The sequence below is a fragment of the Trachinotus anak genome, unplaced genomic scaffold (genome assembly GCF_046630095.1).
Source record: "Trachinotus anak isolate AG129_WGS33_773 ecotype Australia unplaced genomic scaffold, CSIRO_AGI_Tana_v1 ptg000004l, whole genome shotgun sequence".
Classification (NCBI taxonomy): Eukaryota; Metazoa; Chordata; class Actinopteri; order Carangiformes; family Carangidae; genus Trachinotus; species Trachinotus anak.
The window spans coordinates 10,388,439-10,415,844 of NW_027273855.1; the positions used below are offsets into that span (position 1 = coordinate 10,388,439).

The 27,406-nt window shown below is 41.8% G+C and overlaps 1 protein-coding gene across 8 annotated transcripts in view; it reads right to left on the reverse strand.

Annotated features, from left to right (window-relative positions):
• The window catches only part of prdm16 (PR domain containing 16), a 181,039-nt gene that overhangs the window by 77,952 nt on the left and 75,681 nt on the right, over window positions 1-27,406 (reverse strand). For 7 of the 8 annotated variants that reach the window (XM_071475777.1, XM_071475778.1, XM_071475775.1 and 4 more), the window contains exon 3: window positions 7,773-7,823. In XM_071475777.1, the coding sequence (XP_071331878.1) occupies window positions 7,773-7,823 (51 nt within the window). The remainder of the gene's footprint in view (window positions 1-7,772; window positions 7,824-27,406) is intronic. The other variant, XM_071475776.1, reaches the window with a different exon arrangement.

A 27,406-nucleotide genomic window follows, 5' to 3' on the forward strand; every position in this document is an offset into this window, starting at 1 on the left:
TTCAAAATGTGCTTTCAAATTACCATAATTATATATTCAAATCACACAAAACAAGACTTCATAGAACATCTATCCAGCTCATTTGATATGAAGTCCTTGGGGTAAATATTAGAAATTCAACATCAGGATTAAGTGAGACTGACCAATTGTTACGTTTTGTTGTTAGGTGACCTTTAGCAACTGTAAAAAATTATTGGGGGAGCACAGTATACGGAGCTGCAAAGTCTGCAATAGAGGTTTGGGTGATGTATGTTTGGTATGCTTGCTGCTGTAGGGGCACTATTTCAGAAGAGGCTCTGATGGGTTGTATCAGTGGGTAGGGACAAATGACCTATATGGTCGCTCAGGTTGGAGGAATTCTTGTTTTCATATCAGAAAATTTCACTTTCTGTGTGTTCCAGAAGGGATGAGATGTTAAAATTTTTTTTTTTTTTTTTTTGGCTCAACCTGCCACCTCTAAATCCATTTCATTTAGTAATTTAATAGAATGAGACACCAACAGGATGTGTTTCCTGTGTGAAGTGGCTTTTCTTCCCTCTTTGCAGTATACATTCAGGTTGAAGAGACTGCTGAATTGTGGTATATTAAGGCTACTGTTTGTGGGTCTTTTGCAAAGTATTTGATACCTCAAGTGCAATCCAAAAATGGTGAACCCTGGTGCAACTGCAACATCTTTGCAGTTGCAAATATTTCAGTGCGAAGACAATTCTCCGAGGCCAGTGTATGATAAGTCATCCATCAGAACAAGACAACAAAATATTATACAAAATGACAAAAGGTGTATCGCTCCACAACAAAATAAACCTAGAAGTATTTCAGAGGGGAGTTTTGGTTCTTTGGGCATGTAGTAGGGAGGGTTTTAAAAAGGGAGCAACAGAATGTTCCCATACAGAGTAAAAAGAACACATGTGTGAAAGTGCATCTTGGTCTGTGTCTGTGTATGTGCGAGGAAACTCATATGACAGACCCTGCAACTGTCAGGCTATCGCCCTCCTCCTTTTGTTGGGTGACTGCAGAGAATGTGGTGGGAATGGCCACTGGGAGAGAGATTATGGAGAGACAAAGACTGCAAGAGAGGGAATGAGAGAAGGAAAGAAAGAGTGAAAGGCAAAAGAAAAGAAAGGGAGAGAGGGAGAGAGAGAGGGGTCAGGGAGCCAGCTGATGTGAAAGTGCCTCCGATCACCTCGTGCTTCTCCTCCGCCCCCTCGCTCTGTCCCTCTCTATCTGTTCTACTCTTTCTTTCTTTCATTCCCACTTGAATTCCTCTCCCAGCGCTTCACTCCAATGTGACGTCAGGTTTTGATCTGCGATAACAACAGAGATGCGTCAGTCAAGGCCCACACACACACTGGAGACACACACACACACATACATACATGCACACACACACAGAGAGTTAAAAGTGCCACTGCAAGTTAAAAGTGGCACCCAGTGAGCACACACACACACACACACACACTAACACACACATACATGAACACAGTGACACACAGCAGTGGCCTTTGAGTGAATGCTCCTCACAAGGCATAATGACAGCATTCTGCAGTAACCATAGCTAGGACAGTTCCCACAGACAAGACAGACTGAGAGAGAGAAAGACCATTTCTTTCTGTTTTCACCTCTCCTCCTACTCCCCACCTCCTCTCCAACAACCCTGACTTTGTCTGAACCATGTGACCTTCCACAGATCAACGCTATTGGCCACCAAGGTCTGGACATATGAATCTGTAACTGGTGATTAGAGGAATACCGCACCAAAAATCTGTCTTTCCAGTATCAAATGATCTCTTGACTCGGAAGAGTTTGTATCTTGCTGAAAATTGTTAAAATGTCAATTGAGACTTCTCCAACCACTCCTGTAGCAAAATTAATAAATAATCAAAAATTTTCGGTTGTGGGGAAGTGATAGCATGATGAAAGAAGAGCATTTTTACATAGCTGTTGTTATGTTATGGACGAATATAGAGCATTGAAAGTACAGATCAATAGCAGATAAGTGTGTTAAGTTATGAAGTTATATGAATGTTTGTTACCAGTGTCATCTATCCATCCTCTGCAAGCAAACAAGCTGCAAACTTTTTTTAACGGGCATACATTAGCATACTGGCAAAGCATTCCCTCAGTTCATTTTCAATTCAACCTCCTGTATTTATGCACTGTATGATGTCAGAAGGCAAAAGGTATGCTTGAAAGATTATTCTGCCTTAGAATCCAGACATTCCCCAGCATATATCATTTTGACCATGTGAGCTCAATCTCTGCATATTTGTCTGTCTGCCTGCAACAGACCACCCCCCACCCCTCTGTATCCCACCAGACAAACATGGAAGATCTCTGCTGATTGCCTCCAGTTTCAAACCACTTTGGTCATCACTTTTTTCCTCGCTGAACCTGACACAGTGCAGGACTTGGTGGTGTATATTTTAAAGGGGGATGGGGATGAAGTTGGTGGTGCTGGCTGGGGGGTGGGGATGGGGGGCCAGTTACAGAGCCGAATGAAAACATGTCACTCAGGGCCCATTAAAACATAACCCTGCCTAGCAGAAGAAAAAGACCCACATCACCATTAGGTTATTGGTCTATCTATCAACAGATCTACATTTATCTACATTGATGATTACGTACTATTTATTTTACTATATGAAGTGTCAGAAAATTGACAAAGCTGTCCATCACAATTTCAAAGAAAATCCAGTGTTTAGCCTACACTCTGCTTTGTGTCTATAAGAGTGTGTGTGTGTGTGTGTGTGTGTGTGTGTGTGTGTGTGTGTGTGTGTGTGTGTGTGTGTGTGTGTTCGTTCAGACCATTTCCTGCTCTTTGGGCTCATCACTGAACAGTCAAGTCATGGCCCTAGGGAGCCCACTGCCAAGCCCTGGGCATTCACACCCCCATACGCACAAACACACACACACACACACACACACACACAAACACGTTCACATTCACACACAGACACCCCTGTAACCAGGGGGTATTTGTGACGTTCAGCATTATGAAAAATGACTTGACTCCATTGCACACCAGGGTGGCAAGTGATTATAATATCCAGATAATCATTTCAAACTAATTATCATAATTATCAATCAATCATGAGCCTATTTAAGCAAGGGGAGGGATGGGGAAGTGTGGTGCTGTTGGCAGGGGGTAAACTATGGCCTGAAGCACTGGATCACTTCTGTGACCCATGAGCCTCTCTCTGTCCATATAATAGCCCTCATACATTTAGGGTCATTTAACTGGTGTATTTAGAGACTCAATTCCCCAGCTTGATAGGGGAAAAGAAAGAGTGCATGCACATACACACCAATAGAATCACAACTGCAGCTGACCCCCATTTGGTTCCTTAGTCTTTCAACACAGAGAGGGAAAAATCTACTTACAGGTCAGACTTCATATCAACCCCTGTCCTTTTCCCATTTACAACTAATGCCACATCTAAAACATATATTGACTGTGCCCTTTGCATCATGACGCAGACAGAACAATAATAAGTGCTAGAGTTTGGATAAAAGAATATGAAAGAACATCTTTGGCAAACACAGAAAAAAAAGGTATCATCAGTATCTGGAAGGCATCAGTGCTTAGGAAAGATATGTTAGGCAAGCATGTCAACCTTCACTGAGATAAATAAGAGAGGAAGAGTGACACAGAGAGCAACAGAGACTTGATCGTCTCAAAGAGATATTCCGCTGTATCTTTTCACAGTAAATCCTCTGTGAAAAGCAGCATGAATTGATTCAATCTCAGTGGTATTGAGGGGTGCATGAATGGGGATTGGGGAGAGAGACAGAGAAACTGAGAAGGAAACAGAGACAGAAAAAGAGAGAGAGATAGATAGTAGCCTTCGGGGGGAGATGATCGTCTTGGGAAAAAAGCAATCAGTGCTCATTGATTTTCTCTGCTGGTTGAATGGAAGGTGTCTATCTGGAAGTCATTATCTGCCATCTGATCTGCTGGAGAGTTTACACACGTTGGGATGGACAGCAGCCCTCTCCTGAAGATGGGGATTAACACAGACACACACACACACACACACACACACACACACACACACAGACCCACACACACCAGTACACTGACATACACAGAGCATAGGTTGTCTTCTTTCCCCCTGCTCCCTATCTGGCTACCACTTTTAAATCCAAGGAATCCAAAAAGAAACACAAGTCTTCCCATACCATATTAACTTACACACACAGACACAAACACACAAAGACTTAAGTATATGGGCAGTGTGTGAATGAGAATATATGTAAGCAGGGCCTAGACAGCTAAACAGACAGATAGTCCTGTTTTGTATGGCCAGACCAGACCAAACCAAACAATCCCTGATCCTATCACCAATAGCCTCTGATAGCAATCTATAGCTCCAACAACACCATCCTGTCTGCTGAGAGAGAGAGAGCGATGAAATGAGCAGAGAAGGGTGGATGAAGTAAGCAGAGAAGAAGAGGAGAGTTTCAGATAATAGATCCTTTTATTTTCTGTCTGTGGGTGGGGTGTGGAGATGCATGTGTATTTATGTGAGTATGTGTTTAAGCCAATATGGCTCAATCCAAGTCTAAGCAAGGGCAGGATATGAATCTATGGACTTAAACCTCTCTCCCTCTCTCTCTCTCTCTGTCTCTCTCTCTCTCACACACACACACACACACACACACACACACACACACACACACTCACAATAACACACACTCACACTCACACAGCACAGCTGAAAGCTCTGGGCAGCTTTCAGTAATTGGGCTGGAGAAGCTACAATAACATCTTTGCTTCTCTTTTATCCCTTGCCTTAACCCTGATTCCCCCACTTGCCTTTACACCCTTTTCTGACTGACTCAGCAACGTGGAATGAACCTGTGTTTTGTGGTTTGAATTGAATTCAAATGTGTCACTGTGTGCCAAGAGTGAACACGTTTCTGATAACTACAATATTACTGTACCCTTTTCTTAAAACGTGTTTTTATCAGAGAGAATGTTGTTATTTTACTTGAGTTTTTTATTTTTATTTTAATTGTCTTTTCTTTTAAATATATTTCTGTCTTGTATCTAATTTTTTATTTTATTGATTTTAATATACAACCATAATCACCTTATAACTTGGGATTTGAAAAGTGTTTTACTGATAAATATATAAAATTATTACCATAAAACGACAAAAAGTAGTAGCTTCTAGCTCTTCAGAAGTTTTTTTAGAGTTTATTTGTGCAGTGTAGCTACACATTGTCTGGTACTATTGCATTTTAGTGGTGAAAATTGTTTGAGAACCAAACACTTAAGTCAAACATGAGGTTTGTGAATGGCAGTAAATGACAGCAGTGACATGTATTGATGAGGTCACTGAATGTTCAATTACTTATCATATATCTATGTCAGTACCTCCTGAACTGAAGTAAAAAGAGACAGAAGCCAAAAGTAAGTCCTCTTTATGTTTTCCAGTGCCTATACTGTATATCCCATCTTATCCATCCATTCATGTATTCCACCTGTTTTGTATAAGAGATGGCAGCCTATCCTATATAATTAATCTGTTTACGTTGACTCAATGACCCATACTGTAGTTGTAGGTATGTAGGTATTTCTCTCTCTATAAAATATATATAACATACAGTATAAACCCAACAACAGATCTGTTTTACTGTAATATAAAGGGCAGTGATGAATGACAACTAATAACACACACAGCCATGCAAACACGCACACACCTTTTAGCTGTGAAATACTTTATTCGCAAGCTACAACTCAATTAACATTCTGCCTTAATCAAGCATAGCGATGGTAATGACATGGTCGAGGCAGAAGAAGTTAATGTTTACGTGCATATGTGCGTTTTTTTTTTTGTGTGTGTGTGTGTGTGTGTGTGTCCATGCCCTGTGTTTGTGTGTGACTGTACGATGTGGATGAATGAGTCATGTCTTAAGGAATGGCTCATGCATAATTTCATTCATATTCATAACAGGCATGTGGTCTGCCACCGCCCGATGAGGCCCCACCGCAACTCACACTCTGCATAATGAGATGTGGCCTGTGTGTGTGTGTGTGTGTGTGTGTGTGTTGATTTTATGCACTGTAGGTAAGTGTACTTTATGTCTGTGTTCTGTCATTCATTTGAGCCTGAGTGTGTGGATAACAACTGTGCATCTACAGCACTGTATGTGTGTCTATGTACTTGTGAGCATATAAAGATTTGTGAATGCAGAGTGGAGTGAACGGGCCACTCTCATGTGGAAGGTGGTTAGGTAGTTTATAAAACCATCTAGGTTTTTCCACATTGTACGAACATGTGGGGAACAGGGAACAGCCCAAACCACCTGCGGTCAACTCTTAAAATAAGCCCATTGACTAATGTAGGATTTCAAATCAACCAAGTAGTCGGTGATTTGCATGCCTGCCTGTTTATAGACGGTACAGCAACAAGACCCTTGACCTAAAATGCAAATGAGGAAATTTACGTGATTTTGTTTTCCTAAGGGCCAAATTGGTCATAATTGTCAATTATGCCAAAAGAGATTTTAAGTGAAATACGTCTTGTTAGGGTTGCTCACGAGGCGATGTAAACATGCTCTCTCCTCTCACACACTGCTTTTATTAAGGGGAGATGGACTGAATGGAAAAGTAGCCCACCATTCGTTCTGCTTCTGATGTTTTGACCATCCTGTCATGTAAGATAAGACAAAAGCCACATAGAAACTTTGGAGACAAAGTCCAAATCTCAGTTGTAATTTCTTTGAAAACTAAATCCATCGCACATGAATATGAGTTAGTAACATCCACAGCACACCACTCAGATGACATAATGAATGCTTTTATCTCTATTTTGTCAACCAACATTAATCAAAGCCCAAGAGTACTGCACATCACAATTTTTAGACAAAACAAATAAGTAGTAGTAATATAGTAGTGGGTTTGATAATTTGAAATACTGGTACCATACTGCAAATATGGATTGCCTCTATAAATTTTAAATCTTAACACTGATGTATAAATTGTAAAAAAAAAAAGAAAACTACACAATTTACTGCTGCTCCATTTTCAGCCATTGATTTCAGTTTCAGCTACGCCTGCATGGCTTCAGTCATGCTCAGAGAGAAAGAGTGTCCCCTCTGCAGCACCCATTGTTCTTTCACGGACAATTAGATGGACATGAACTCTCTTGCTGTCCTGTCTTGACCCAGCGACACTGGCCGTAAAAACATACTGCCCAGCCTCCTCAGTAAATTTATCACCTCATAAAGTGGTCAGTGACTAGTCAATGGCACGTATCGGTCACAGTGTGTGTTGAGCGTCAGTGTTTTTTTTTTTTGTCTGAGTGAAGTGAGGGTTTCTTAAATTGCAGATCATTGTCTGTTTGTCTTCTTGGATAAGCAAGGTTTAGGAGTTAGTGGAAAACTCCAATGAATCCAGTGTAAAAAAAACAAAAAACATAATTAATTCAAGCTTTAAATGTATGACTTTAATCACATGTTTGTAGAAAGCTAAACAAATTTCATAGTAAAAAAATTATACATTATATATACATAAGTATATATATGACAAAAAGTGCAAATGCATTTCTATGCATTTGTTTACCACAATGATCAAAGAGCCGTAATTGGACATACTCTCACAAATGCAGCCAGTGTAGAAGTCCTACTTTCTGTGCTTGCTACAAACTTGCACTTTATTACTTCCCCCTTGCAAAGACTTGGATACCTTTGATGAGTAGGTAAACCCTGACAGAGGTACAGAGACAGGATTTGTAAAATAGTACAAGCATGTATAACTGTCCTACCTTTTTAACGCAGCTGTCAGGGGAGGCTTCTTCATGGTCATTCATCATCTGCTGAGAAAAACAAATACAAAAAGATATACATTGGTCAAGTGCTTAATATTACCAAAACCCACACAGGTATTGTAAAAAATGCAATGTGAACCAAAATATTTTATTTGATTGAGAAGAAAATTATGAAATCATAGAATAGAGAGGGAGAATATTGATTGCTGTGCTGCGCAGGGCCGCAGCCATGGCTTGTGACCATCACTGTTTGATGACATGAGCACAGGGTCTTCACAGTTCATCACACAGACCCTCTGGAGTAGAAATGTAACCAGAGGGATATAATAATGGACTGAGAGGTCACAAAAATACACACAGATGCAAACATAACATTACACACACACACCCACTCTGATGAATGAATGCCCCACAGATTTGACGTTAATTCTCCGCTTCAGCATTGCAGGAAATTTCACTGAGACTGTTTCTGTGTGTGTCTGTGAGTGTCTGTATAATTAAGCCTTCAAGCAATATTTACTGGGGGCAGATGGGTGGTAGAATGCTCTCAGTGTCTGCCAGAGGAAATGAAGGAAGTGGGGAATGATGAAGAGATGGGGCTGCTCTGCTGCAATGAGGCGGCATTTCACATATAATGGCAACCCAGAGTCTCTCTCTGTCTGTCTCTCTCTTTCTCTCCCTCTCTGAAGCCCATTGATGGCAACTGAGGATCAAAGACGAGATGCAGACTGTTTTCAGAGCAGTTCTAGGTAGGGTGGGGGATCGGCTTGGTACTTTACTGAGTTTAAGAGAAATTAGGCCTATAAAACTTCCTCAAGCACAGACACATGGCATATCTGAGCCTCCCTTTTCCTGCTCCATATCCTCCCCATCTGCCCTTTAACAGTAGGTGTGTTGTTTAGGTGTTGTGACAAGACTGGCCTTTATATTAGAGCTGGCACATTAAAGTTTGTATTTCCTACACCAATGTGGCCCACCGTGATTGGGAAAGAAACATTTATCTGCTGGGGAATCTGACATGGGAACTGTGGAGCTATTCTTTGAATTCTGGCATACAGCAACTTCTTTTATGCACCTTTCTATACAAGGCTTCAATTCACAGGAAGTGATTATGAATTGTTTGTATAGTTTTGTAGATGTGTGCAAATTAATTCTAAGCACTAATGAGTACTTACTTTACTCACTGCCTCTGACTGGCCATCCACACCTTTTCTGCCAAAGCAGTAACACAATTACCATTATGACAGATAGGTATTTTGTGTACAGACTGTACCTTTGGAGTTTAGAACTGTGAACTTTAAATACTTGTATTTTAGTACTTTTGCTCTAGACAAAGGTCTCTGTAAGTTTGTCTGTAAGAATATTTACTCTTCAGTAAAAGAAAAAAACAGTTGTCTGGAAGCATAGTAGGACATAGAAGCTCACCCTCAGTTTTTCTTTCTATCCTCACACTAAACAAGTAAACCAGATGGGCCATATGTGCACTGATGTACCGTATACCATGCTTTCCTACATTAAGCTGTCAGGGGATCTGTTTTCCAGCCTCACCAAATGGGAGCAATTACACCACAGATACTTACAACACACTTCTCAGCCTACTTACACATCATCTAAACCTTTACAGAAGCCTCCCCTTCCTGAAATCAGTTTCAAACAGCGCAAGAGTAAACATGTCATCTCCCACAAGGGATGCAGCCTCCCTTAAGGTCAATCAAATCTGTCACATGGTTTGGAATTGTAACTGTATCACTGATATTTTGAAAATGTGCAAAATATTAACTGTGCGAGTGGTGAGCGGCACTGCTTATAAAGGTTTTGTCAAAATTTCACCAATGTGTGTCCATGATGAACAAACCACCAAAATAACTAAAGGAAATATGTAGTACATCATAGTATGTATCTTGTGCATTTTATGTTTACAACAGGTGCACAGGGATAAAAAATCCTAACAGTGAAGAAACAAATTGTTAAGTACAAGTGATTCAAACTAGAAAGAGGATTCTTTAAATTCTTTAAAACTGCTGTTTGGTTGCTGTATAGACTTTAATTTACCTATAAATAAGAATTCTGGCCCCTATGCAGCATGTTGAGAGTGTGTATGCGTATATATTGTATTTCTGAGACTGAAAGAAAGCCACAGATGCTGATGTGCTGGTTTGAATGAACAAGGGAAGGATATAACAAAATAGCTATATTTTTCCTAAAAACAAACTTTCTCAGTTTTTTATTTATATTCTGTGGAATATGCAATATTACCCTTCAATGCAGCAAATGTGTTGGGTAAAGTAGAAGGGATTTCAGTATGGCTATTTGGTAGAAATAAAGATTAATTAAGGTAATGTGTCTGCTCTCTAAGTAAAAAATGTGCTTGTGAACTTTAAACATGGCAATACAGTAGACAGTGAAATAGAGAGTGAGATATATATATATATATATATATATATATATATATATAAAGAGAGAGAGAGAGAGAGAGAGAGAGAGAGAGAGAGAATGCACTTCCCCTTTCTTGTAATGCACAAGACCAGCTGCAACAGTTTACAAAACCAACAGCTTGGCTGGGTTGCCTAAAATGCTACCAGGCGTTCAACAACTATAAGACAATTTCTGGACTTTCCCCCTGCTCTGTTCAGCTACATGCCAAGTGTAAATATGTGTGTGTATCAAATTGTGCAAGAGTAACCTAAAACTGTAGAAAACATGCAAGCAGACATGAGCGGTTTTACTGATTCCTTAATGTCTTTCAACTTCAGGTGGGGGGTCGGGACTGTGTGGGCTTTCTATTGTCCAAACCTCAAATTTGGGTCTAGAACCACTGAGCTGACTGTCAGGAAAATGCTAATTGTAAAGCTTCTTGGCTTTGAATTCTATGCAATTTTAATCCAGATTGTTTGTCTGTTGAAAAGTGATCAAATGAGCTTTTTTTGTCAGAAGTAGAACTTTTTAGAAGATTGGTGGTTAACTGGGTATCAAGTGGTGAAATGCAAGGGCCTGTGCAATGATGACAATAACTGTAACACAAAAGCAGGTGGAGACACTCTTTCAACACTGGCATACTGTATGCGGGCGTGCACACACACACCACACACACACACACACACACACACACGCACACACACACACATATACACTGACACACAAACCTGACAAACACACACTGACAGAAACACACGTAGAATAGCCTAGCTTTGCAGTGGGACCCCGCCAAGCAAATAAATAAGCTATTAATTAGGGAAGGAAAATGTGATTGGCCACTGACTGGCGGAGCTATGATTTATTGCACGTGTCACTGTCATCTCAAAGTGACTTTTACTCTGTGTCAGTGAGACAGGTCCAAATAGAGACTGGCCTACGTTGAGAGGGATAGACTTTCCACTACACAGAGTGGGGTAAAATTGTTCATTTGTTCTGTATCTAGCCTGCTGAATGCTGACATGTCAATATGTCTTATGGAAAAGAGAAAACACTGAAGCAAGGGTAATTAGAAAGTGTGTGTAAGTGTGTGTCTGGGCACACAAACTTCTCTCTCTGGCCCATATGACCTCAAACATAAACAAATCCAGTTGTGGCTTGATGAAAGTGCAGCCACCTGCAGAATCCTTCCACCAAGAGCTGTCCAGACCCTCATTAGAGCTATGCCTAAATGTGTGTGTTTGTGTATGTGAGAGTGTGTGTGTGTGTGTGTATGTATATCTTACCATGTCTGTGGTGTGTGCTTTCACACTAGGCAGGAGGGAAAGCCCCACCATTATTAGTGTTTCATAGCGCAGCTTTTGTTATTGGACAGGGTCAGGAGTTTTTCAACACCACTTCAGCACCATTTGTATTGACATGCCATGATGACCAAGCGGACAAAAGAAAACACGACATAGGGAGAGACACTCAGTGTGGACTGCCTCATTGTTTTTACAAGACCTGTCACAGACTAAAACACATGACGGAGCAAAATCCTGCTCAGTTTATTTCCAGAACTCATTTAACATGAAAAAACAGCAGAAATGCCCCAAGGGGGTTTTCTGACTTGGTCCATGAAGCATATGCAGTGGTTTTGCATGTACAGCTTAAGTCAAACTTTTATAGAACGACCTGTACAGTAATCTAGTCTTTTAATTTACCAATGAGAAGGTGAGTAAGTAGCTATAGCAACTAGAGGAGGGCCGTACAAAGCTTGCTCATCATCCTCCTCAGGCGCTAGGACAAGAGGGCCCCACTTGGAGGTTTTCACCGTAGGAAAATGTTAGCATTCTGTTGCCAAAAACAATTCTCCTCAACTCTGGATAATATGAGGCAATACAGCAACATGGCCCAATGGATAGCTGCGGATGTCACAAAGCCACAAGTTTCCAAAAAGAACCAGCAGCAAACAAACCTCAGGGCTTTTTGAAACATGGCCCTGACTGACAACCCATTGGCTGCAAGAGCCACACCAAGAAAGCCACAAATTGAAAGTTTTGCTACGCATTTATTGGGAACTTTTGCAGCTTCTTGGCATGTTGACAGGATTTCATTGTGGTGGCAATGGCTGGATGGGTTATTGATCTTTTTAACGTATAGATGAGAGAGGAAGCGGTCTTTCACTGTAGATCATGTTGAATAATAAACTGCAGAGAGAGTATATTCGTGTCAGAGAGCAAAACAGAGAAAAATGAAAGGGGAGGCTCTGTTTCTCATTGCTGGAGCCTTTAAAATAGGAGCTAACCATCATGTCAAACATGATCTCAACAAATGGATCTGACTCCTCTGACTCCCAGATACTGGCAAATCTGATCGGAACACTTCACAATCAATGAAAGGACATGGCTGCCCAAAAAAGGAAGAAAAAGAAATGGGGATATCAAGTCTCTAGTGTTTTTCTCTGAGGTCTCTTGCTATCATTTGAACTCCCTGATAATGAACCTTTTACACTTTCCTGCCAGAATCTGTTAGAGATTGTTTAACTAAGGATACACATCTGATTAAGTCTGCTTTTTAGCATCAAGTCGGTTAGTGCCTGGTTGTAGTTCCAAGTCCTCTCTCTAGCTTGTCCTTTAAAAGGGTGTAAAATAGGGCTATTTCGGGACTTCCCAGAGATAGGGGCCTTGACAGCTGACCCAAAACAAGACCAGCGCTATGACTTCTTAAAAACATGCCTCAACAATGAGGTTGCTCACAGAGCTTAAGTAGGGAGGTGGGAAGACTAAGGCAGGAGGAGGAAGCAGGCCAGAAATTTGTACTGCTAAATACCAGGAAGCTGGGCGTCCATCAGATAGAATATATTCATCATGACTTTAATAAGCGGAAGACTTGAGGTGCTTTGGCCAAGGCAAACATCAAGGGGAGCACTGATAGAAAACTTTCTCTCTTTCTCAGTCTTAGCTGGTCTAGAAGGTTATAACGAATATAATCACTGTTTGATTCCTTATCGCTATCTCCACTTCAGTGTGAAGCTTAATGTGAGAAAATTATACAGTTCATTAGTAAAAGCAAAAAAGAAACCAATGCCAAAGGAATGCATGGGATGCCATTGTCTGAAAGAAAAAGGAGAGATCAGATTGGCTTTACACTTATCACACCGCGCAAAAGCTAACACTGTTACCCAACCCTACATCCAGATGGGTCTATGCAGGGTGCGGCCTGTGACGGAACTGAGAACTGTTGGTGAGATAGAGCTTAGTGCACAAAGGTTAGATTTGGAAGGCAAACACTCAGAACTATTGTGCGACTCTGGAAAGTCACGGCCTCTCGTCAAATACAAACGGCTGATATTTACAGAACGAGCATTGACCCCGTATGTCCTAAGAGTCTTTGTGTGATTTATGAAGAGAATACCATAGTGAATTATCCTGGCAGGGTTTACATTGACCCCGGACAGACTTGTCTCATCATTTCAATGTCCTGTATGATTCACAGGTCTTGCATAGACATGTGTGGTCTAGGTGTCACACATTATGCACTTGGTACAAATGAGTGGATCAAATATTTGTGTTCATAGGTTTGACAGTTGGAGCGATTGAAGTCTTTTCTCTGTAAGAAGGTGATGTTACATGGTGAGGTTTGCACTTAGTCAGCAAACAAATCTTGGGAGAGACGCTCATGAAAAAAGTGAGAGGAATGGAAAGGGAGGCGGAGGGAGGAGGAAGAGAGCAGGTTTCTGCAAATTTATTAAAAGGGTCATATTTTCATGGGGGCCTTGTACAGCAATCCATCACCTGATGTCCAAGGCCCCTTATCCTTTTAAGGCCGTTGACTCTGAACTTGATATCGACAGAACCATACAGATAAATTATCTGCTCAGCCTCTGCTTTATTGATAAGTCATTTGGGCAGATGATCAGTAATAATCATAAGTGAATAAGGGGGTGCCGATAGATCTTCTGCTAGCAGATGTTGTGACAGCTGCAGTGTTGAGGTCCAATAAATAATGCTACCTTCTGGCCTAAGAGGATTGCCTACACAGCATCAGCAGCTGCTGTGGCATGCCTTTCAGATAATGATATATCACATCCCCCCTCTTCATTTTGATAAAGGTTGCAGTTTATCGATACATGGGAGCTGGAAGAAAAATAATATTGCCTTATTTCTAATGATCAACTATTCTCCCCATGACACATATTGCCTCTAAGCAAGCAGGGGGTTATGGGAGTAAGATTTAGGGTTTTGACTGGAGGGCATATAGATTGAATCAAAGGTCATGGCCCGGATACTTTATTTCACATACCTCAGTTGAGCGAGATGCCTATACAGCCTATGCATATATGAATGCTTACATTTATGTATGACATAAATCTCATATTGGCTTTTCAGCTCAGCAATGTCATATGTTTCATATCTCCATTTCACTACACTAGACCACACTGTCTGTCCCTCTGTCTAGTGCGTAATTCAAACAAGGAATTCCTTTTGGGAGGTAAAAAAGGATGCGGAAACACACAGAGGGGGACCTCTCATCACATCAGGGGTTTTTCTGGACAGCAGCCATGGAGATATTGTCACGTGATGATGGATAACTGGCAAGTAAATTGCATATCGTTTATCAGGGTCTGGGTGAGTATTTACAACGTTTGCATATTTCAACATAAACAGAGGGGTTTTGAAAGCTTTTCTCTTTCGCTTTCTTCAAATTAAATACACATACAGGAAGGAAAAGCTGGTCACACATAAAGAGAAAATGTGAAAAGTTAGAGTACAAGATGCAAGGAAATGAGGAGAAAGGAAAAGTTAGCAGTTTTTGGTTGTGAGTGGATTTTTTTTTCCATCTGTACTTTTTTTTTATTTTTTAGTTGGTCAGGCATCCCCCTGCAAATCTGTCCTATGACTTTGCTGCATTTTTGAATCACACACGCATAAGCTCACACACATATACAAGGAGCTTGGGCGCAGGCCCAAACATTGAAGTGAACAGTCTCCAGTGAGTTGGAGGCCAAGTGCATGTACAGTATACTGTATATGGGTCGGGTGCCCAGGACAAGCAGGGGCTTTCTTTGAGGCTCCAAGGGTTTATACCAAGGTCAAGCCCTACACACGACGATGATGCTTGAGAAGGCCAAAGCCAAGAGTGACTCGCTGATGAGATTTCTCCATCAGATAAATAAACAAGGCCTGACCGTGGATTTCCTGCTCAGGGGTATGAGTGTGTTTTTGTTTGTGAGCAATAGGGTACTTTAGAGATATGAGATTGATCTGATGCATCAAACAGAGACAAACTGTACACATACTTTCACCATTACATAATTACAGTGCTAACAGTAATGCAAATAAATTATCAAACACCTCCCACAGGTCTTCTGTCCTCTGTACATGCTAAGTATCCACTTAGCTTTTTAGCCTGTTTCCACTCCCTCAATGGTCTTTTTGTGCTGGTATAGCCTCTGTGTTTACAGGGAAGACATGGAGCTTAGATGTTAGGTCATCAGTAGGACAGAGGTGAATGGTGTGGCGTGTGCTGAGGAAAGAGTAAACAGGTCCTAGAGTTCATAAGACACTCTTTGTTAGAAAGGTAGTCTGTGTTTTTAGCTGCTTTTATTGCACTGATACACTTGAACACACTCTCTTTTTCTTACATTTTATCAACCACAACAAACATGTTACTAAAATCACTGAGAAACATTAAATGCTGCATCAGTTCCACATAAAGGTGTCCCTCCTTTTACTGAAATAGATCAACTGTAGGAATAAAGACTGTGTCTCAGCTTTAGATGATTGATTGAGCATTCTACAATGCCACCAGCGAGTGAAGTCAAAAAACTAAATCAAATATTTTTTTAAGGCTTAATTCAAACGCAATTACTACTGAATGAAGCACGTACACGATATAAATACCAACAATAATAATGGCAGTTTAATAGTTCTAATGGCTGCTATTAGCATGTGTATCATTTTGAGTATGATGTGGAGATAAAAAACAAAAAGCATTTGTGTGTAACAAATGGACTGTAACTACTGCGCTGTTTATCCTTGTGATTTCTTTTGGTGGCCAATCAGATTATTTACACGGTGGAAACATATAAAGACCAGTGCAGTTAAGCCAGCTGCTACTGCCAAAAGATACTGTCTGGAGATACTATTTACAAACGGTTTCTTTCAATATGGTGGCCAGTGAGGAAACCATTTTTCATAGGGTTTATGCAAAGTAAAAACTTTAGTGCCAAATGCATATAATGGCCCCTAAATCATGATGGCTGCTTGTTTTCAAATTCTCTTCTCAAATTCACCAGCTGTTAAGTGCATGAACAATTAAATAGATTCCAAGTAATGGCAGAAAGGCTTCTGCAGCCTTTCGGACCATAACAACGGTATATCAAATAATACTATTGTAACCTTGCTCCTTGCTAGATTATTTGCTGACAGTTTTTGTAAAAGGCCATACTCTGCAATCCACATGAAAAAAACAGTGACTGCAATATTAAATACTCTTAAGTACTAAAAAATACACAAATTTGAAGAACAGCAATACCACAGCAACAATGAGAAACAGTAGATCACATTGTCCACTATTCTGCCCTCATTGGTTCACTCAGTCTAAAGTTTGCTGCTGCACAGCAGCCTCTTTGAGGTTCTAATGCTGTGTCTAGTTTTTCTTTTCAACCCTCCCCCAGTCTGTACACATACTCTTTTTATCCTCAATCTCGAGAGATAGCAACATTAATCACCACGAGAGCTGTCTCCAAGTCCACAGGATCAACCCATCACCTCTACAATAAATGTCAAGCTGTCATGATTTATGCAGCTAATGAAATTGATTAGATGGCTACAATGTCCCAGTACATTGTAATCACATGATTCACTACTGTCCTGTTTACTCAACTTGCTTGAAAGATCATCTGTGTCAGGGATGAAACCAGCACTGGGTTTTTAAAAACAGCATGTGAGACATCTTGTCAGCCAGCACTTGACAATGATACAGTTGCATCTTTGGAGCCTCAGTCATCGGTCTTTATGATTTGGCTTTGAAGACTTTTCGAAGGAGATATAACTGTAGCAGTAGATAATGTAGCAGTCCCACTCCCTTGTACAAAGGCCATTGTCTGATGTTTTGGTCATCAAATCGTGAGATGAGTTGAAGTGTCAGTGACTTTGATAATTTCAGGGATGGTCTCAGACTTCAAAAGACTGTGTGGCAATGATGTTGCAAAAGCGATGATATGATGCTTCAGACTATCCTGGGGCACTGAATGGAAAAACTGTATAATACAGTGGACTTTGTGGTGCAAGACGCTGCCAAGTAGAATTTTAATATCTGACAGATTCTCAAGTAATTCCAAAGTTCAACCTCTTTTATGACATATAACCTAAGAACTGTAACATCAATACCAAAAATTACAATTTCAAGTACTCCATCACAGGAATGTCAAATGATCAAATTCTCTATATTTTGTCAAAGACAATACCTACCTGTAATATGCAGGTGAATATGAATCTCTATTCAGTTGACCTTCGGGCTCATCACAAATGAGTTTATTAGCTGGGCCATATAAGGTGAAGGCCCTTTACAACCCTATTAGTGTGAAGCAGAGACTATCTCTGTCACTAAGATTGATGTTCCCTGGCTTATCGAGCGCTTCCGTTATCAGCAAAAACCTTCAGCAAGGGATACTAAGTCCCATTTGCACACCTCAGACTTGAGACTAATCAAACCTCGCAGGTTTTTATCATTGGCATCATCAGCTGTTAAAACTCTTATTATTATCTTCATTGGGCTCAGTGATACTGGTTTTATTTTTTAATATAGAGCTATCATGATCATCCTGGCTGTTAGAATAACAAAGGTATGATATGTACAGATAGGATGCGCTGTCTTGGTCTCTGAACCTTGGTTTATAGCTGTCTGTCTGGCCAGTCCACAGGATGATGACAGATGACTTTATTGGGGGAGTTGCATGGTCACAGTTTGGAGCCGGGACTTTCCATTAGTCATCTAACTAGAGCAATCAGCATGGAAAATGTTTGTGAACACCCTCTTGACCCTTTTTTTGTTGTTTTTATATTTGCAAAGCCAGAACGTACACTATTCTTCGCCCACGCCTTAGTCTATTTCAATAACAAAAAAGAAAAAAAATGAAGATGAAAAAACTAAGAGCAGGGAAGAAACTGATTTTGGAGCCATTCACTCATTAAATTTCTTCTATTTTGGCCCCTGCGGTTGTAATAGATGACTTAGGGAGAGAGTTATTGGACAAAGGAGGAGGGGTGAGCTTGTCGAGAGGAAACTTATCTGTCCTTGGGCTGTGGGACAGAACACAGTGCCTGCTTTATTCAGCGTCTCAGCCCTGTCGTTAAGGAACGATGACACACTCCTCCAGGCCCACATTAATCTTTAACAGTGTGATTTCTAAAATAACACCAGTGTTTTCCTTAAGGCACGTGGGGAGGGAAGGCCCCGTTCAGTCCTGCCCAGCTCCGTCAAGGTTTTTTTTTTCCTTCTCCCCACACTGTTAAGATTGGAAAGCAGAAAACAGGGGAAGAGGTTTGAAAACTAAAAAGATGGACAAGAATTTGAACAAAGAGAAAAGATGAGGCACATAGCCCAGGAGTATGTGGAGCATAAAGTGGAGCTAGAGTGGATTTAGTGCAACATCACCAGACGTTAAAAGCCCTTGACCTGACTTACTCACCCTGACAGTGGCAGCTCCAGTGGCTCCCTTGCACCACACATTAGTGTTGTTAACAGTGTTATCACAGGGCTGCCCTGGGTAAGATAAAGACTGTGGCCGCTGATGGGCCTTAAGTGAATGAGGGACTGGCTGCAGACACATAGTACTGAGAAGAGAGTGACAGTCAGCCTGCTGCTGGTTAATGACAGTGGAGAGATAGAAGCTGAAACAACAACATTTCATGGGGAATTGTGCGTGTGTGTTTAACAGTGGGCTTGGAAAGGGAGCATGGGAGAAATAGGACAGTGCCACTAATGTTGTTTGGGTTTTGGGAGCCTGACAGGAATGTCTCTTCTTTCTTCCCCTATCAGGGCCAAGGGAGGTAGCTTGGCCGCCTGCTAGTGACCATTACACAGCATGATAGCGCTGCAGCTCTGAGGTTCCCCATCGAGATTCGCAGGGGGGCTCATAAGGCACAAAGAAAAAGATGGAAGATCAAGTAAGCTGATTCTGACAGATAACCAAAGCCAAAACCACCAGCTTATGAAGCCAATGGATTCTTGTGAACATCTTGTCTCATAAAATAGCATCTCTTTCTCTTTATCTCTCTGTTCTCACCCCCTGTACAGATACAGTATATCTTGTTTCACAGAATTTCCAATTCAGTAGATGTAAGAGTGATAGCACCGCTCTCTTTATAAGACTTTTTAAGACTTTTTTGAGGCTGTTAAGCTGTCGGATAGGCTTATCCTTTTTGTAGCTTTCAATAATATCCATGTGCGTTTCATTTCTCTGCTCCTCCCTCCTTCCTCTGTCTCCTTTCCGCTGAGTGCTCCACACAGTGTACAGAAGGTCGAGCCAAGGCTAACATGTATCTATAATGTGTTCGTCTAAGGCAGCCCCCTGAGGAGCGGAGTGTTGCTCTGGCTCGTTGGCACAGCGGACAATGTGGGTGTTGTGTGGAGGAGCTGGCTGGCTATTCCACTCACAGACGAGTCAATCTGGGGCCACTGCTGAACTGCTGCCTGTCCTGCCGCTCTAGTGCCTCAATAAGACCCCTCTTCACTGACTTTTTTTTTTCTTTTTTTTTGGAAACGTGTTTCCCTTATTTGTTTTGCATTAATTTTTTAAAAATGCCTTTACTTTTTCTTCTACTCCCCATGCTGGACTTGATCTGTTCTCACCCCTCACACTCAGTACAGCATGCTTTCTTTTATGGGCTTGTGTGTCTCCATAAGGGTGCGTGCGTGCCTACATGAGAGTACTCCTTTTCACAGTGCTGACACCCAGGAGATTGAGACATCAGGCGCCTGCTCGCTGTGGTAAATTAGCCATTCTTCTCAGGGACTAATTGGAAATCTAAATGTTTTGCAGGGGGAGAGAAGAGCTGAGGAACTATGGTTGGCCTGGGAGCGGAAATTCCAATTACACATTTTATTTAATATTTTCATTCAATGATATTTGATATGAATTAATTCTGATCATCAGTATGTTGAGGGAAATTACAAAGAACAAAACATATTTTGTCAAAATGGATACTGAAATGCAGTAAACAATGTTTATCAAGAAACCCTTTGTGGAGATGTATTCACATCCACATACCCAAGCCACATTTAATGAGAAAACACTCAAAGCTCTGAATTAGAGGCAAATACATTTCCATGCATAATGACCCAACCGCAAAAAAGAAAAAAAGCATTAATTACAGTGCCTCCATCTACATAATTCAGCATAAAATATGAAACAAAAAATGCCACTAATACTAATTGACTAATTCATCACAGGACCTTGTTGGTAAATGTTCTTCTCTGCTTCAGTAGTTTTGGCAAAATGAAAACATTTGCATAAAGTTAAGATTTGAGGCCCACCAGTAAACACTGAAAAGTGAGACAAAATATTGCAGAACAATGTAGTATTTCTTGATGTAATAATTATGAATAAAACTTTCTTAACCCTTCAGTTATCAGTTCTGTTATCCAAAAAAATAATTAGTCTTATGCACTTTTAGGGGTACACAAAAAGGAGCAGATGTAAACAAATATATGATAAGTTGCATTTATTTGGTCAATTTTGTCCTAATATTGAAAACTAATAAAAATAGCACATCTTTGCAATGCAAAATTTCCTGGCAAGCATCATCATCAAAGTCTCTTGACAAGTCAAAGTGGTGTGACTTTGTTCTTTCGAAGCAGACAGTCTTGTGAATGTGGCCAGAGGCTGGCCCGTGCACAGTTATGGGCGGTACTCCCCGTTGTTGGGGGTGAGTTGGAGGTGCTGGGAAAAAGTGCCGTGCATTCACAGTAAATGAAGCCTTGTGAGTAACCGTGGAGAGAGTGCTTCTTAACTGATGAGCCCAGAGACAACTTCCCAGATCTTCTTTGCCACATGGCGACACCCACAATGCTAAAGACCTACTGCCATCTTTAGAGCAAACCACAGAAAGACACTGAATAGCTCAGTTTTAGGCTTGGCCGTGAAAACAAATCTAAACACTGTGAATTGAGTTTTGTCTCACTCTTCTTAATTGGCAACAGCAGGTTTTTGCCTCTTTTTCTTTTCCGTTCAATATGAATAAATGCGACAAGCTTCTGATCCCGGCTTTTCAGCCTATGACTGTTTATTTATCTATTTCAACTACACCCAAGGGAACAAAAGGCATGCAGAATGGCCACTGACAACCATGTCGAATATCTCTTTCTGCCAAATCTGGCTGTTTTCTCTTGCTGCTGTCACTTGATGTCTTTATGCAAGGCTGAGAGTTCAGCACTATGAAAAGGGTGGGGGGCGAGCTGAGTGAGTGACCCCCACAGGAGGGGAGTATTAAAAGTAAAAAAGAGAGCGAGGGCAAGGGATGGATGAACCAGAAGGCGGGAGAAAAGTAGAAGGGGGGAGGGGGCACCCCTGCCGGGTCCCAGGCATCTCGGCTGGCAGTCCCCATCTTGGCTTCAGACGGCTTTTGTCAAAGAGGGGAAAAGAGGGTCTCTTCTTCACTTGGGCATGGGACAATAGACGTTTTGTCAGTCAGGGAGGGGGTGTCAGTGGGGGAGTATGGAGGGATGCTGAAAGAGGAATAAAGCCCAGGACCCATCTTCACAAGGGGTGGGGTGGCGGCAGTGGGCAGCCCTTTGGGACTGGGCAGATGTTGAAATGAGGATGATTTATTAGCCTTAGTGTCCTTGGTGGCACTTGGCCACCATCCCAGATTTAGGAGTGAGAGAGAGAGTGACTGAGAGTAAGAGACATGGGGAACAAGAGGAGGAGGAGGGCAGCTATGTATCAGAGACATCTTAATACCTTCTATGGGCATGAGGCGCTTCTTGCTCTCCGACCGTCATGGTATTTTTGCCCAATTCTTTCGCAGAAAAATAACTTGGTTGGGAGTCATCTGCATCACTGAGCTGGACCTTGTCACCCAGCATTACCCTCTCCCTCCACCACCACAACCTCCCCCCAACAGACCCAAACACACAGACTGTGTTTGCTGCCCTCACTGCACCACCACCATCACCACCATCCCTCCCCTGCTTATATAAAACAACAAATTACCAAATTAACATTCCCAACAGCCCTCACTCTCCCTTCACAGTTCTGGGCAGAGACACTCTCAAACTTGCCAGAAAACAAGTGTAAAAGAGAAAACGTCCTATGAGTGCATGTGGCTGGGTGTGTGTGTCTGTGTATGTGTGTGTGTGTGTGTGTGTGTGTGTGCATTTGTGTGTAATATGGATGTTTTGCATGTGTGTGCGGTCAGGGAGCTCTCCACGTTTGTTTTGTTGCTAAAAAAGAAAAAAGTAAAAGAAAGGAGTAAAAAAGTGAGGCTAGTGTGTGTGTGTGTGCGTGCGTGTGTGTGTGTGTGTGTGTGTGTGTCTGTTTCTGTGTGTCTCAGGCAGCCACAGATCCCTATAGCCTTAGCCCTGCACTGTAATTGGGAGGAGTCACATGTTTTAAGTCACAGCATGTCACCCTATCGTGCCACCCATGTAGACCCATGAGCTGAGTTGTGTATGTGTGTGTGTGTGTGTGTGTGTGCCAGAAGGTACTGAACTTGAAGTGAGAAGAAATAGAATGCATTCCTCTGTGCAAACCTTCCTTAACAGTTTGCCATTTTTTATAGTACGAGTGCTCCTTTCCATCCCCACAGTACATCTCGCCCTGTTCTTTAACCCCCTGGCCCCCTATACTACCCCTACACTCTTTTCACACATACACACATTTTCTCTCACACTTGACCTCCCAGTTTCTCTCCCTACTTCCTAAGGTTCTCTCTGTCTTTTACTCTCCTTTCCTCTCTCCTCCCAGCAACATTTAATCTTGTGACTTGTTTGACCACCCTATTTCCCAGCCCTCCGCTGACAAACTGTAGGAGGGTTACTTAAAGTAGTGGGGGAAAGTTTGGACAGCTTTCATCAAGGGTACCCAGGGGGAAGATTGATTGGCAAAGTAATTTACTGCCCAGTGTCCGTTCTGCACTCCTCGTTCTACCTCTCTTCCTGCCCTTCTCCTGATCCGTCTATCCATTCATTCATCTCCAGCTCTTTACAAATCCATACCCGCTGCCTGAAGGTAAAGGTCTCAGTGGGAATGATGGTGAGTGTGTGTGTCTGTGTGTCTATGACAAGGTCTGCAGGTCTGCTTGTAAGGTTGAGAGGTTGGGGTCTTGGTAAACACTCGCACAGATGAAAAAGACTGATTGTCTTTGGGTTGACGAGGAGAGTGACTAGATGGCTGTAATAGTGTGTGCAAGAGGAGCGTGCGTGCATGTGCACATGTGCAGACAATAGCCATGTAACTTTGGAGGTCTGGGGGGCAAGAGCTTTTGACATGAATGAGAGGGAGGGTCATCTATCATCTAGAGAGAAGGCTTGAGGAAGGGTTGGAGGAAAAGGCAAGAGAAAGGAGGGAAGAGGTTGCATCAAGTCTCCATCACTCTTGCTGTCCTCTGTTCTCTCACTGTCAACCTCATGCCGACTGACCACTCAGCACAGTCCACTTCAGCCTCGCCACAGTTGTTCTCCCTCACACACTGTTCCCCCTTTCCACAGGGCCCCCGGAAACTTTTGTTCCATTCATTAGTACAACAAATACATACAGATGCTCAGGGACGGAGGACGCAGAGAGAGAACAAGATTTCTAAGCACATGCTTCCCCCAAATGACTGCTGATTTGGAGACAATCTGCGTCTTTGTAAACAAACAACATGCAGAGGAGCTCATGCGAGAAGTGGTCTCATTATTCAATGTAAACGTGGACAGTTAAGTGTTCAAACAGGGTATTAGTGGTAGGATGGTCTGTGATTTGCTTTACAGGTTAATAGTGGAAATACAGTATGGAAAAAAAAGCAAATGCAGCACACAACAATGAAAAGAACAACTGTGACTAATGGTAAGTCCCCCGTGGACATGTCGAAATGCTGGAGATGCTTATTTTAAGAATTGTGTGTACGTCAGTGTCTTACATGTGTGAAAATGATGTAAACATGTCTGAGAATGTGTTGCTATGGATAACGTCAGCATCACCTCACCTCACCTAATCAAGTTTAATTTCATCTAAGCAAAGACCTGCCTCTCCCTTTCTCCTCCTTTGGTACATGCAGGTTAATGACTTTTGCTTCTGTGGTGTCCATCAAAACTTCCACATCAGCAAAAAAAAAAAGTGCCACAAGACGTCTATTCCCCTGCTTTGCCAAGAGATGATGAAATTATTTCTTTCCCATGGAGACATGTCTTGATAGGCAGAGAGGCGGCCGACTTATACAAGAGGTTAATGACGAACACGGAACAATGACTGTGTGTGTGTGGAGTGGTAATGAATGGAGAGAAGTAGAGAAGATGGGTTCGGGGGCACAAAGACTGGCATACATATCCCTCCACCCCCCATGACCACTCCATCCAAACTTTTTTTTACTACTCAATGGCCCGTTTTCTCCTGTGTCTGCCATGAATTATGTAAACGACTATGGCATCCCTTTCTTCCCCCGACCGGAGGAAGGCAGGAAAAGGGAGGAAGAAAAGACAGAAAAGAGAGAAACATCTCCTCCTCACTTTTTTGTCTTCCTTGCGCTGCCACTGAACAACCTTTCATGTTGGCAGTGTGGGCCTGGGTTTCGGCTCTGCGGCCATGTGAAAAGATGATGGTGGCCACTGAGTTGGTGGAGGGGGAGGGTCAGGGTACAATGACATATACGAGAAACAGAGGAGGTAGGCAGCGAAAGAATGTTGGCCTTGTTGTTGAATGGCTTGACATTGATTAATGAGAGAGAGACAGAGAAAGAAGAGAGAAAATAAGAAGAGAGGGGTGGTATTGGTATAGTAGGCCAGACGGGGGGGAGTTGGACTCTCGTAGGGGTGAGAGACTCCGGAAGAGCCCCGGGCTGTACTGCTGATCAGGAAGAGGGTAGCTGCAGTGTAACACTGCCCATCAAAAAATGTGTGTTTGTGTGTGCTAGTGGTGACTAGTTAGCCTGAGGGGTTGTCTGTCTTCTCTTATACACAAAAACGAATGTAGGCACACACAATTCAACATAGGTCACATCAATCCTCATCCATCAAAGCACTCCTAAAAGACCGCCATCATCATCATCATCATCATCATTAGCAGCTGCTTTGGTGTCAGATTGTCACACATACTTAAGAAGTTCAGATGCGCTATCGTAAGGGAACAGAAGATGTCAAAACGGTATATTGCAGAGCTCGGGTTTTGATAGTCATCAGTTTATATATATAATATGCACATATGTTGTGAATACATTGCCATAGATACCAGCATCAGCTAAATGCTGAAAATGAGAAGGATTGAATGAAATAAGAAGGATATGCAAGTATAAAATAAAATTGCAAGAGACCCTGAGTGAGCATGTGAGTTGTGCAGTGGTGTGCTGCATAGGAAGAGTCCTTCACATCAACAGTTGACAGTTTGAGTGGTGAGCAAAGAAGTAGATCATGGTGGAATAAGAAGTTTCAGTGGACAATTTTTTTTTTTTAATGCAAATTCTTAATTAAATTAATTTCAGCTGACCACAGGAGGGAACTGACAACTTTCACCAGCCTCCTTTCAGTATCAAGTGTTTGACTCTGAGAAGGCAGGTTATGGGAGGAGCATCACTTTAAAATACATATTAAAAGTACTATATTTGAAGTACAGTTGTATGCAAACTTTTGGGTACCCCTAAGCAAATTAAAATTTTAACTAATTATTCAAGTGAAAAGAAGTAAACATTACCGCTACATCAAACAAACATTAAAAAATGAGCTAGTCTTCATATGTTAATGCACTGTTACTTTTTTATTTAATGTAGTTAAAAAATAGTTCAGCAAACTCTCAAGTTAAATCCCCTTCCATTCGGTGTTTATGCTGTTGACCTTTTCTACACCGGAGCTACTCCGGGCCGCCTCCGTCTACAGCCAAGAGGGATTTCAAAGCCTCTCCTGGATGTCCCAGGACCCTTTGTCTCCACTCTCATCTATAGGTAAGCACAGCATGCAGCCCCCTCCCCACCACCAGCCTCTTCAAAACTCTGCACAATAGCCAGATTTCCTCCCAATTTGCTGGTAGAGAATAGGAGGCTCAGGAACTCCTTTCAATAGCTTTGAATGGTGGGCCTAATTCAGACTCAATCTTTGGGTTTGCCAGGCCTCACCCCAACCTTAGCTGGCCTTACTTTGGGGCTCCTGACTTTGGTTAATGGTAAGGGCAATCCGACTGCTGAAGGACTTAGCCTTGTGCACATTTGTGGCTCTTCTGCAAAACATGCAGGCTTGCTTTTATACTTTTGTGTATGCCAGTTGATATTTTAAATCTTACTTGCCAGGGGTGAGCCGACAGAGAACAGAAGCCCTTTCTCAGTAATGTTATGCTTCACACACTTGCACTTATTTCCATCTGGGAGCTTCCCACTACAAACCACAGGCCTTTAGTGTTGGCTATCCCTGACTGGGGAGTGGAACTGGCAACTTTTTCCATCACATTGTCACTTCTCTAACCTCAAAGTGACCAGCATTGCTTAAACATACATATATATGTGGTGACTGTCTGTGTTTTTATAGACTTTGAGTTCAAGCTGCTGACCATTTGTTCTACTTGACCTCGCTACACTCCTCTCTGCCCCAATTATGCAAGCGCACACAGCCACTTTGCATATTTGTACTTCTTTTTCTCCTGACACTTTTGAGGTCAGTTCTAATCAACCACCCTTTGGTTGTACACACTGCACATACACATACACACACCATTCTCACCAGAGTTCCTTAAAGACGCCCACCTTCCACATCCAAGGACTGCTATTAAAGCAATCAGGAGCTTTCTAAGCTAGGTCAAGAGCAAGGTGCTCACATGGGGATTCTGATTTGAATTATGCAAAGGGGAAATAAGAGAAGAAGGAAGAAAATAGAAAGAGGAGGGACACAGAGAGAAAGATGGGACAGAAAACAACCAAAGCCTTTGTAGTCATACATATCTTACAAATAAAAGAAAAAGTAAAAGAGAAAATTTTAGAGGTTGGCAAGTGACTTCTGATGAGACAAAAGCGACTGAAACACAGAAGAATTAAAAAGATTAGTCTTAGGTC